Source organism: Cetorhinus maximus, chromosome 19 (assembly GCF_964194155.1).
Source record: "Cetorhinus maximus chromosome 19, sCetMax3.hap1.1, whole genome shotgun sequence".
NCBI lineage: Eukaryota > Metazoa > Chordata > Chondrichthyes > Lamniformes > Cetorhinidae > Cetorhinus > Cetorhinus maximus.
Window position 1 is genome coordinate 18,366,649 of NC_135897.1, and position 13,287 is coordinate 18,379,935.

General features: G+C 42.6%; 1 protein-coding gene across 4 annotated transcripts in view; it reads left to right on the top strand.

Annotated features, from left to right (window-relative positions):
- The window catches only part of ryk (receptor like tyrosine kinase), a 359,220-nt gene that overhangs the window by 143,203 nt on the left and 202,730 nt on the right, over nt 1-13,287 (top strand). For all 4 annotated transcript variants that reach the window (XM_078563543.1, XM_078563545.1, XM_078563544.1 and 1 more), the window contains 2 exons: nt 5,402-5,546; nt 10,180-10,280. In XM_078563543.1, the coding sequence (XP_078419669.1) occupies nt 5,402-5,546; nt 10,180-10,280 (246 nt within the window). The remainder of the gene's footprint in view (nt 1-5,401; nt 5,547-10,179; nt 10,281-13,287) is intronic.

Below are 13,287 nucleotides of genomic sequence, written 5' to 3' on the forward strand. Positions count from 1 at the left end.
TTTCTTGCTCATTATTTACCACGCTTCCAAGTTTTGTCTCATACGCAGATTTTGAAATTGTACCCTGTGCCTCCAAGTTGAAGTCATTAATGTACGTTAAGAACAGCAGTAGTCCTAGTAGTGACCCCTGGCGAATTCCACTGTATACCTCCCTCTGGTAGTAAAAAAACAACCATTCAGTACAACTCTGCTTTCTATCTCTCAGCAAATTTTGTATCCATGCTGCTCCTGCCTCTTTTATCCCATGGACTTCAATTTTGCTAGCAAGCCTGTTCAGTGTATTCGAAGCATAGAAAGATGATATACTTTTTGTTAATTTCTATTTTTTCTCTCCTGTTCCATTAAGCCCTGATGTAATCTCTCACTCTGCTCTCAACTTCAGTCTCCTCTCTGCTCCTCCCCTTTGTACATCCCTGCACACTATGCTTTCAACTATCCCAGGTTCACCACAAGCCAGCTTCTTCTTTGGTACCTATCCTTAATTAGTGTGTGCTATAGCATCCCACCTTGCTGGTACTCTACAGTTGATGGATTCTGGCCCAAATACTTTCTTTTCTGAATCCTGAAATGTTATGAAATATCCTGTAATTTAAATAACAATTAGTTACTTATCTAATATATTCACTGTTATTGTTATGATGTAAGTTTATGCTGTCAAAATCTGGTTTAATCAGCCATGTCTGTTGAAATCAGAAACTGAGTTGGAGTGATTACTAATAAATGACGGTTGGAATGCACTCATAATGGACATTATTTGAGGGTCTTGTCCTTTCAACTGGGAGAGTTATTTCATCTTCCAAATATTCCTCCAAGGTGGTAATTTTGGCAATATTATCTTCACTCAGTTTTCAAAAAAAAACATAGAAAAAGTGAATGGCTGTTAATCATAAAACCTGTTTAAAACAGGTTTTAATGATTCCTTTCTTTTTGACATTTTTTACATAAGAATTTCTTCTCTGGCCAACTTAACAACTGAAATTTCATTGTGAAGCCCATTGTCAGCCTAGTCTCTTACAGCCTTTTTCTCAAGAACTAGGCAACATAGGACTAGCAGTAGGTCATTCAGCCCCTTGAGTCTGTTTCATCATTCAGTGAGATCATGGCTGATTTGTATCCTAATTACATCTACCCACCTTGGCTCCATATCCCTTAATATCCTTGGCTAGCAGAAATCTATCAGACTTAAAATTGTAACGACTCACTGGAGATAGTGAGCTGCAATATCAAGCCCTGCTGCTTTCCAAAGTTTGCTCAACCCACCTGATTGTTTAACCTAGGTTAACAAAATACAAGCACTATGTTTGTAAACTTAATAAATAAATAACCATTTATCAGGGAAAGGGTGGGCCCACTCGGGGACAGAGGTGGGAATCTGTGTGTGGAGCCAGAAGAAATGGGAGAGATACTAAATGAATACTTCTCTTCATGTATTCACCAAAGAGAAGGACTTAGCAGTTGATTTGTCTAGGGAAGAGTGTGTAGATAGCCTGGATCATGTTGAGATCAAAAAAGAGGATGTGTTAGGCGTCTTGAAGAATATTAAGGTGGATAAGTCCCCAGGGCCAGATGGGATCTACCCCAGAGTACTGAGGGAGGCAAGGGAGGAGATTGCTGGGGCCTTGACAGAAATCTTTGTACCCTCACTGGCTACGGGTGAGGTCCCAGAGGACTGGAGAATGGCCAATGTTGTTCCATTGTTTAAGAAGGGTAGCAGGGATAATCCAGGAAATTACAGGCTGGTGAGCCTTACGTCAGTGGTAGGGAAATTGTTAGAGAAGATTCTCCATGACAGGATTTACTCCCATTTGGAAGTAAATGGGTGTATTAGTGAGAGGCAGCATGGTTTTGTGAAGGGGAGGTCGTGTCTCACTAACTTGATCGAGTTTTTCGAGGAAGTGACATAGATGATCGACGATGGAAGGGCAGTGGATGTTATATACATGGATTTCAGTAAGGCCTTTGACAAGGTCCCTCATGGCAGACTGGTACAGAAGGTAAAGTCACACGGGATCAGAGGTGAGCTGGCAAGATGGATACAGAATTGGCTTGGTCATAGAAGACAGAGGGTAGCAGTGGAAGGGTGCTTTTCTGAATGGGGAGCTGTGACTAGTGGAGTTCCGCAGGGATCAGTGCTGGAACCTTTGCTGTTTGTAGTATACATAAATGATTTGGAGGAAAATGTAACGGGGCTAATTGCCTTCCTTCCACCGTCCCACTTTCTGTCCTTTTCAAATTTATGAGGGTGATGGTAAAAAGGTTTAGTTTTATGGATCAACTCATCATCGTCAGCCATTACTGCTGCCTGTCTAGCAGTTGCAACCCTTTGGTCTTCAACATGGGTTCTTATTACAGAAGGTAGGGAGTTTTTAAATTTTCCCAAGGTCTCTCTAAGAACTTCACAGACAGTTTCAACTCCTAATGCTCGTATCCACCTGTCAGAACTACTTTGCCTTAACCCTTTCAAATTCAATATAAGTTTGCCCAGGCTGTTTCCTTAAACTTTGAAACTTTTGTCTGTATGCTTCAGGGACCAACTCATATGCACTCAAAATGGCCTTTTTCACCACATCGCAATCCCTAGGAATCTCCTCTGACAGTGAGGCATAAATTTCCTGTGCTCTACCTGTCACTTTTCTCTGCATGGGCAATGTCCAGTTTTCCTTTGGCCAGTTCATCTGTTTAGCTATTTGCTCAAATGAAATAGAGAATGCTTCAACATCCCTTTCCTCAAATTTTGGTAGAGCTTGTACAAATTTAAACATCTCCCACTGGGTTCTGATCTGGAAATATGTCCTGCCTCACCTACTGGTGTCTCTTTTTTAACTGTCAACATTTTAAGCTGGAATTCTTTCTCTTTCTTCCTCTTTTTCTCTTTCTGTTCTTTTCTTTCCAAGTTTGTTTCTCCATTTCTAACCTCACCATTTCTAACTCCCTTTGAAATGGTCTCTCTCCTCCATTTTCTTTTTCTATCTCTGTCCTTTCTGCCTGTTCCCTTTGCTCTTTCTCTTTCCTCTTCTTTTTCTGCTGCCTCTAGTTCCAATGTTTTTATTTGCAACTGAATTTGAGCCTATTCCAATGAACCAGTTCTTGGAGAACTCGGTCTCTCAGACATTCCTTCCAATTTCAAATGCTGCCATCTCTTGATTATCTTAGCCTTCCTGGCTTTGGCAGGCAATCCTACTCTTAATTTATTTGCTAATTCAATTAAGCTGGCTTTTAGGATCCCTTGTAAAATTGTCAGGGACGTCTCTTCCACTTGCAGGAAAGCTTTAGCAGTTTCCAGTGCCATCTTATTTGTGACAGTACAGACCTGGTGTTTCCTTTTAACTTATATTACTTACTAAATCTGCACCCAAATCATCGTTGTTTTTTGTTCCAAAATATCTCGTTGGAGCCCCCAAACTTTGTCATGACTCACTGGGGATAGTGTGCTGTAATATCAAGCCCCACTGCTCCCCGAGCCACAACAAATGTGAAAAAGTTTGACCACCCCACCTAGTTGTTTAATTTAGGTTAACAGAATACAAGCACCAGGTTTGTAAACTTAATAAATAATTGTTTATTGAACAAATTGTCTTTAACCAGTGGCAAAAGAAAGAAATATGAGCTGCTAATTTCTAACTCTATAACCTAAAATCCCTGTGTACATACAAGACATATAAAACACACAAAAACATGGATTTTAAGGGTGAGATAAAACAGTTCAATAGCACCAATTCTGGAGTGCACGATTCGATGGGTTGATTTTGATCGATGCCTTGCAAATTCCTTTCAGTTCTTTGCTGATGACATGAGGTGGTCTTCCAGCACTTTCGATCTTTAGTTCACTGGTTGAGCACTTGCCTTTCAATGTCTCTAATGGTGAATTTCCCTTTTGCCTCTTGACTAAGGTTTTCAGAGAGAGCAGGTTATAGAGGTATGAGGAGAAAAAGCCAGTTAGCTATTGTAGAATTACTGGAATTTTATACACACAGGAGAGAGAGGTTTTGGGTCATTTTCTTTCCAGGCTAGGAGCCATTCTGCCGCACTGCTCTCACACAAACCCTGGTCACCTGGTCAGAAGCCAATTAAAATGTTGCCAGGCAGCCCCCCTTCAGACCAGACTTCTCCTCGGCACCATCCTTTCTTTCATGGCACACTCTGTCCCAGGACAGCAGCATTGTATATATCCCTCGCACTGTTCCAGTAAACATGTCCTTCAAACTGCAGCCATTGTAATTTTAATTCACAGTCCAACAGAAACAGAAAGATAAGTTCTTTATAAAATTACTAATTGAGCTAGCATCTACTACTACTTGTGGGGGTGATTTCCACACCTTTTACTACTCTTTGTGAGTAGAAGTGCTGCCTAACTTCTGTCTTGAATAGCTTAGCTCTGATGTCCTCTTGTCCTAGAATCCCCCACCAGCAGCAAAATTTTCCTCCATTAATTCCTTTTGAAAATCCAAAAAGCCTCAATCAAACCACCATGTAACCTTTTATATTTTCGGGAATACAAGCTTAGTTAATGTAATGTCTCCTTATAATTTAACCCTTGGAACCCTGGCAGTGTTCAGTAAATCGATCTGTACTCCTTCAAAGGCCAACATTTCCTTTCTAAGGTGTGGTGACCAGATTGTTTAATGTTCTCCAGATTTAGTTTAATCAGGGCTTTGTATATCTGCAGCAGTGCTTCTGCCAATTTTATATTCTACCCCTTGAGTAAGAAAGGCCTACATTCCATTCAATTGCTTTTTGTACCTGACTATATTTTAGTGATTTGTATACATGACCCCTAAACCCCTTAAACTGCCATTGTTCTTAGCCTTTTGTCATTAAAAAAACACACCGATCTATCCTTTTTGGCCCAAAAAGAATGACATTACACTTGGTTGCATTGAAGTCCATGTGCCATAAATTAAGTGAGTAAGCAAAACCATCAATGTCTCTGTAATGTTAAAGCCCTGTCTACACTATTACTGTGCCACCAATGTCCTTGTCATCGTCAAACGTAGGTATATGACTCTCTCTTGTGCTAATTACGTCCTTAAATATAAATTTTCAACACAACACAGCTCCTTGTAGGACACCACTCGCCAGTTCCTTCTAATTCCAGTACATTCACACCATCCTTGCTCTCTGTCTTCTACGACATAACCAACCTCCTAACTCGGTCAATAATTCACCTTTTATTCTGCAAACTTTAATGTTAGTGGCAAGAACAACATTATTGAATGCCTTCTGGAAGCCCAAATAAACTACATCCATACTTATTCCCCTGTCTACTACTTTAGTTACTTCCTTAAAAAAATCTAATTACATTTGTTAAACAAGACCTACCAATTACAAATCTATTTTGGTGCTCGCTTAGTATAAATGGAGCTAGTTTCAAATTCCATCTTTGTGCTTGGCTTCCTAACAGTTGATGCTGTACACACAGCACCCACTACCTCCACCCGTGTGTTCTACATCAGCGTTGGAGTTTGCTGTGCCGTCATATTCTTGGTGGCAATAATACTGGCCGTTCTGCACCTGCACAGCATGAAAAGAGTGGAACTCGATGATAGGTGAGTGGCTTTCAGTTTAATGTATGATTTCAGAAGGCATGCATTATGATGTGCATTTCAATTTTTAAATGGAAATATGATTTAAATAATAGACAAATCTCATTTACGATATAGTATTTAACGTAATAAAAACTGAAAATGCTGGAAAAACTCAGCAATTCTGGCAGCATCTGTGGACAGAGAAACAGAGTTAATGTTCTGAGTCTGTATAACTTCAGAGCTAAAGAGAAATAGAAATGTGATAGATTTCATACTGTTTAAGAGGGGGTGGAGCAAAATAGAAGGTCAAGGATAGGTGGGAGTCAGGAGAGATTGTCTTAGGTCCATGACATCTTTGTCAAAGGTAATTGTTTTTATTCATTTGTGGGATGTGGGCATTGCTGGCTAGGCCAACATTTATTGCCTATCCCTAATTGCCCTTGACAAGGTGGTGGTGAGCTGCCTTCTTGAACCGCTGAAGTTCATGTGGTGTAGGTACACCCACAGTGCTGTTAGGGAGTTCCAGGATTTTGACCCAGCGACAGTGAAGGAACGGCGATATGTTTCCAAGTCAGGATGGTGAATGGCTTGGAGGGAAACTTCCAGATGGTAGAGTTCACATTTGTCTGCTGCCGTTGTCCTTTAGATGGTAGAGGTTGTGGGTTTTGAAGGTGCTGCCTAAGGAACAGAACCGCAGAGCTTAGATCTGATCCATTGGTTGTGGACTCGCTTAGTTCTGTCTATCATTTGCAGCTTATGCTATTTGGCATGCAAATAGTTCTGTGTTGTAGCTTCACCTGGTTGACACCTTATTTTTATGTATGCCTGGTACTGCTCCTGGCATGCCCTCCTGAACTCTTAATTGAACCACTGTTGATCCCCTGGCTTGGTGGTAACGGTAGAGTGGAGGATATGCTGGGCCATGACGTTACAGATTGTGATTGAGTACAGTTCTGCTGTTGCTGGTGGCCCACAGCGCCTCATGGATGCCCAGTCTTGAGTTGCTAGATCTGTTTGAAATCTATCCCATTTAGTACGGTGGTAATGCCACATAACATGATGGGAGGGTATTCTCAATGTGAAGACAGAACTTTGCCTCCACAAAGATTCTGCAGTGGTCACTTCTACTGATACTGTCATGGACAGATGCATCTGCGGCAGGTAGGCTGGTGAGGATGAGGTCCAGTATGTTTTTCCCTCTTGTTGGCTCCCTCACCACCTACCACAGATCTAGTCTAGCAGCTGTGTCCTTTAGGACTCAGCCTGCTCGGTGCTGGTGCTACCAAGCCACTCTTGATGATGGACATTGAAGTCCCCCACCCAGAGTACATTCTGCTCCCTTGCCCCCTTCAGTGCTTCCTCCAAGTGGTGTTCAACATGGGGAGCACTGATTCATCAGCTGAGAGGGGATGGTAAGTGATAATCAGCAGGAGATTTCTTGCCCTTGTTTGACCTGATGCCATGAAACTTCATGGGGTCCGGAGTCGAGGTTGAGGACTCCCAGGGCACCTTCCTCTCAACTGTATACCACTGTGCCTCCACCTCTGCTGGGCCTGTCTTGCCGGTGGGATGATGTCTGGGACATTGTAAGGTATGACTACCTTGTTGCTTGACTAGTCTGTGAGACAGCTTTCCCAATTCTGGCACTAGCCCCCAGATGTTAACAAGGAGGACTTTGCATGGTCGACAGGGCTGCTTTTGCCATTGTCGTTTCTGGTGCCTAGGTCGGCGCCAGGTGTTCTGCCTGGTTTCATGACTTTTTATTGACTTTTTAGAAGAGTGATACAACTGAGTGGCTTGCTAGGCCATTTCAGAGGGCAGTTAAGAGTTCACTACCGTGGACCTGGTGTCAAATGTAGGTCAGACCAGGTAAGGATCACAGATTTCCTTTCTAAAAGGACATCAGTGAACCAGATGAGTTTTTTAATTCATTCACGGGATGTGGGCTTAATTGGTTGGGCCAGCATTTATAGCCAATCCTGAGTTGCTCTTGAGAAGGTGGTGGTGAGCTGCCTTCTTGAACTGCTGCAGTCCATGTGTTAGGTACACCCACAGTGCTGTTAGGGAGGGAGTTCCAGGATTTTGATCCAGTGACAGTGAAGGAACGGCGATATATTTCCAAGTCAGGATGGTGAGTGACTTGGAGGAGAACTTCCAGGTGGTGGTGTTCCCATCTATCTGCTGCCCTTGCCCTTCTAGGTGGTAGTGGTCATGGGTTTGGAAGGTGCTGTCTAAGGAGCCTTGGTGAATTCCTGCAGTGCGCCTTGTAGATGGTACACACTGCCACTGTGCGTTGACGGTGGAGGAGTGAATGTTTGTGGAAGGGGTGCCAATCAAACAGGCTGCTTTGTCCTGGACAGTGTCGAGCTTCTTGAGTGTTGTGGGAGCTGCATTCATCCAGGCATGTGCGGAGTATTCCATCACACTCCTGGCTTGTGCCTTGTGGACAGACTTTGGGGAGTCAGGAGATTATTTACTCATCGCTGGATTCCTAGCGTCTGAACTGCTCGTGTAGCCACAGTATTTATATGGCTCGTCCAGTTCAGTTTCTGGTAGCCCCCAGGGTGTTGTTAATGGTCGATTCAGTGATGGTAATGTCATTGAACATCAAGGGGCGATGGTTAGATTCTCTCTTGCAGGAGATGGTTATTGCCTGGCACTTGTGTAGCGTGAACGTTACTTGCCACTTGTCTGCTCAAACATGGATAATGCCCAGGTCTTGCTGCATTTGGACATGGGCTGCTTCAGTATCTAAGGAGTCGAGAATGGTGCTGAACGTTATGCAATCATCAGTGAACATCCGCACTTCTGACCTTATGATGGAAAGAAGGTCATTGATGAAGCAGCTGAAGATGGTTGGTCTGAGGACGCTACCCGGAGGAACTCCTGCAGTGATGTCCTGGAGCTGAGATGATTGACCTCCAACAACCACAACCATCTTCCTTTGTGCTAGATATGACTCCAACCAGTGGAGAGTTTCCCTCCCGATTCCCATTGACTCCGGACTTGTTTGGAGTCCTTGATGCCACACTCGGTCAAATGCTACCTTGATGTCAAGGGCAGTCACTCTCACCCCACCTCTGGAATTCAGCTCTTTTGTCCATGTTTGGACCAAGGCTGTAATGACAATCGACAATGGTTTCATGGTCATCATTTGACTTCTAATTCCAGATATTTATTGAATTCAAATTTCAGTATCTGCCGTGGTGGGATTCAAACCCAGGTCCCCAGACTGGGTCTCTGGACTACTAGTTCAGCGACAATACCATTATGCCACTGTCTCCCACTGCGCTACTGCCACATCTGCTGAATTTTTCCAGCATTTCCTGTTTTATTTTAGATTCCTAGCATCTGCAGTTTTTTTGCTTCTATCACAGTATTTAATGTTCTAGTGAATGGATATACGATTCCACACAATGTTTTTTGTTCTAAATGAGATTTGATGAGATCATTTTCAGTCAGCTTCTCATTACTTTATATTTTTTCTGTTGCTTGTTAGTTGTCCCTTCAGTAGCAGTGTAGGTTAACTGAGTGGAGGTGCTGTGGCCCACCTGAAATTGTGGGTTTCAGTGGTGCATTCAATAACAGAAATAACTGGTAATAAATCTAACTTTCCTCTGGTTAGACCCATGTTAACCAGATATTCTGCTGCAATTACTCGGCTGCAGTGTTTGCTAATAATCTAGTTGAAGAATGTAAGTTTAATTATTACAATGTTTGGTACATCCTCATTCAAATTTAAAAGACCCTCTCCGTTTCTTTCAAAATGAAGCAAGTGTTACTGTAAATATGGTCAGATAAAATAAAAGGTATAGTCTGCACACTTCCAGGACTTAAGGATATGTTGAAGCCTTTTGAGTATAAATTATGGCCTTAAATAAATTCAAAAATAATTCTTTCTGCTGTACCCCACTTTGACAATTGTAAGTAATTGGTAAACAATTCACCAAAACACTCTTAGAGGGAAGATTTGCAAGATGCCTTTATTTCCTAATCTACTAAAATTTGTCTCTTAATCTTAGAGGAAAGAATATTAGGAGAGTGCTTTCTGTTTAAAGTACCTCTGATTCCAAGCCCATTTCTCATCTCTGTCTGTATAAAATGGAAGTAAATGTATGTTCTAAAAGATATCACCTGTAATGCCACCTCATAGAGGCTCACCATTTCTGGCTTTTTGCCTGTCTGCTTAGCTCCTCTGTTGTAATGTATAACACTAGGAGGGGTGCATGCTGGAATGAATCTGTTCATCACGGTGGATGCTGGTACTTGGGACAAGTCTGATAGTTGGTCTGTAGCTACAAACCACAAGATAATAAACCAGTGGCTTGCTATGTGGTATACTTGACCAGAAACACTTTTAATATTTGTAGAGAAGTGATGAATTGTTCTACATAAAACCCATTTCTGTAAGAAAAGGAAAAATTTGCAGGACTATGGGGAAAAGGCAAGGTAGTGGCACTTGGTGAATTGCTCCTTCAGAAGGCCAGCACAGACAATGGGCTGAATGGCCGCCACCTGTGCTGTAAGCATTCTATGATTCTAAATTGATGCTACCTGATCATGTTATGAATGAGATAAAAATTTCAAATGGAAATACAGTATATACTGAGTTGCTAATGTGTAATATAATGAGTTTTGTCTTTTGTGTTGTCAGTATGAGTGAGAGTGGAAGCTCTCAGGGCCTGTCGCAACCCTCTACACAGACCACACAGTATTTGAGAGCTGATACACCCAACAATGCAACGCCTGTCACTAGTAAGACTTTCTTCATTTGGATAATTAGAGACTATATTCATGCTTTCTTTTTAATTGTGGGCCAAGCTGATTGTAGAGCTAAATATCAATCATGTTTTGAAATAAAAATTTTGTTACTCTGCTTTCCTATTGATAAAACAAACATTTTGCATAGTTAAATAGTACAAGGTAAAACTTTCCCCAAGTGAACATAACCTGGATTATCCCAGGTGTTACGCAGTGCTTTTCCATCTCTGATCGTAACTATATTGTATAATTTTACTGATTTGTCTGTTTCAAACTGAGTCCAGGATTTGAAGTTTTTTTTTTGTGCTAGCTTCACATTAATCAAATAGATTTATTTAATTTTTAAAAAAATATTTTGAAATGAAAAGAAAATGTTGTCTCTGGGTAAGACAGAGTGTTGCTTGCCAGCCAGCTCTATTAATGTGCATTGCCTGTAAAATCAAGTTAGGTTACACATCAATAACATGCAGCTGCAGTCTACTTAGCCTGCTCACGTTCAAGATAATAGCTTGTCCCTGGTTACATCACTATCTACAAAATTATTACTGATACTGAATTATTATAAAACAAAATGAGGATGCAAAACATTGTCAAACTGTTTTCCGTTTCATCTGTTGTCTGAAAGAGTTCAGCTGGGGTGGTTCCCTGAGACCAAGGGCCAGTGATAGCTCTCGGGGGGTGGCGGGGGCAGTAGTATGTGCCAAGAAGTGAAGAGACGTCAGCCTCAATTTTATCCCATATCCCCCAACTCCATCCCCAACACCCCACAACATTTAAAATATTGGAATCCTGCCACATCCAGTCATGAATGGTGGCGAACAATTAAATAACTCACTGGAGGAGGAGGCTCCACAAATATCCCCATCCTCAATGTTGGGGGAGCCCAGTACATCAGTGCAAAAGATTAGGCTGAAGCTTTTGCAACAATCTTAAGCCAGAAGTGCCGAATGAATGATCCATTTCACCCTCCGGAGGTCACCAGCATCACAGATGCCAGTCTTCAGCCAATTCGATTCCCTCCGTGTGATATCAGGAAATGGCTGAATGCACTGGCTACTGCAAAGGCAATATTTCATCAATAGTACTGAAGACTTGTGGTCCAGAACTTTCCACACCCCTAGCCAAGCTGTCCCAGTACATCTACAACACTGGCATCTACCCGGCCATGTGGAAAATTGCCCAGTTATGTCCTGTACACAAATGGCAGGACAAATCTAAACCGTCCAATTACTGCCACACCAGCCTACTCTCGATCATCAGTAAAGTAATGGAAAGGGTCATCAATAGCACTATCAAGCGGCACTTGCTTAGCAATAACCTGCTCACTGACGCCCGGTTTGGGTTCCGCCAGGATCACTCAGCTCCTGACCTCATTACAGCCTTGGTTCAAACATGGACAAAATGATCTTCCTTCCATCATAAGGTCAGAAGTGGGGATGTACTCTGATGATTGCACAGTGTCCAGTACCGTTCGCGACGACTCAGATACTGAAGTGGTCCATGTCCAAATGCAGCAAGACCTGGACAATATCCAGGCTTGGACTGACAAGTGGCAAGTAACATTCGCACCACACAAATGCCAGGCAATGACCATCTCCAACAAGAGAGAATCTAACCATAGCCCGTTGACATTCAATGGCCCACATCCGATGAATTAATAAAAATGGCCCACATCCCATGAATCAATAAAAAACAATCATGCAACCCCACACTAATCCAAATGGATACATACAGCATTGGTGTCCCAAGGGTCGGCAAAGTTGCCAGGGAACTGGATCAGGGTGGTTAAAGTGAAGCTTTAGTACCTGCTAGTTGCTCTTTATTTATCACTGAATCCCCCACTATCAACATCCTGGGAGTTATCATTGACCAGAAATTGAATTGCACCAGCCATATAAATCCTGTGGCTACAAGAGCAGGTCAGAGGCTAGGAATCCTGTGGCGAATAACTTGCCTCCTGACTCCCCAATGCTTGTACACCATCTACAAGGCACAAGTCAGGAGTGTGATGGAATACTCTCCACTTGCCTGGATGAATGCAGCTCCAACAACACTCAAGGAGATTGACACCGTCCAGGAGAAAGCGGCCCGCTTGATAGGCACCCGATCCACAAATATTCACTCCCTCAACCACATTGGCAGCAGTGTGTACCATCTACAAGATGTGCTGCAGTAATTCACAAAGGACCGCTACCATCTAGAAGGACAAGGACAGCAGACACATGGTAACACCAGCACCTGAAAGTTCCCTTCCAAGCCACTCACCATCATGACTTGGAAATATATTGTTCCTTCACTGTCGCTGGGTCAAAATCCTGGAACTCCCTTCCTAACAACACTGTGGGTGTACCTACACCACACAGACTGCAGCAGTTCAAGAAGGCAGCTCACCAGCACCTTCTCAAGTGCAATTAGGGATGGGCAAAAAATGCTGACCGAGCCAGCGCTGCCCACATCCCATGAATCAATAAAAAACAATCATGCAACCCCACACTAACCCAGGGCGTAAACCAGATGGACAAATTTTCCACTGACTCATCAACGTATTTGAATTGAATACTATAATACAATTTGGTTCTGAATTGAATTTAACCGATACGGCATTGGTGTCCCAAGGGTCGGCATAGTTGCCAGGGAACTAGATCAGGCTGGTTAAAGCGAAGCTGTTGTTCTTTATTCATACTGGGCTACACTTTAGTTATCGTAGTTGGTGTGAGATAATGGTTCGGAGACTTCACAGTTATTGAAAAGTAGGTTCATGACACGTACTCTTAATTGAACTGAGGAAGAGGAGGACAATGAGGATGAACAGCAGCCAAGGACATGCTGTTGGTGGAGCTGCAAGTGGCCAGCAGAGAACGAAGCAATAGAGGGTCGAGTTCGCAAGAAACCCTACCCCCACCTAAGAGGGTGTACAAAGAGAAGCTCAGCTTCCTTGGCCTCTGGGACAAACAGTACTTCAGAGCCTGAAATTATGTCAGATGATGGCAGATATCTGCCA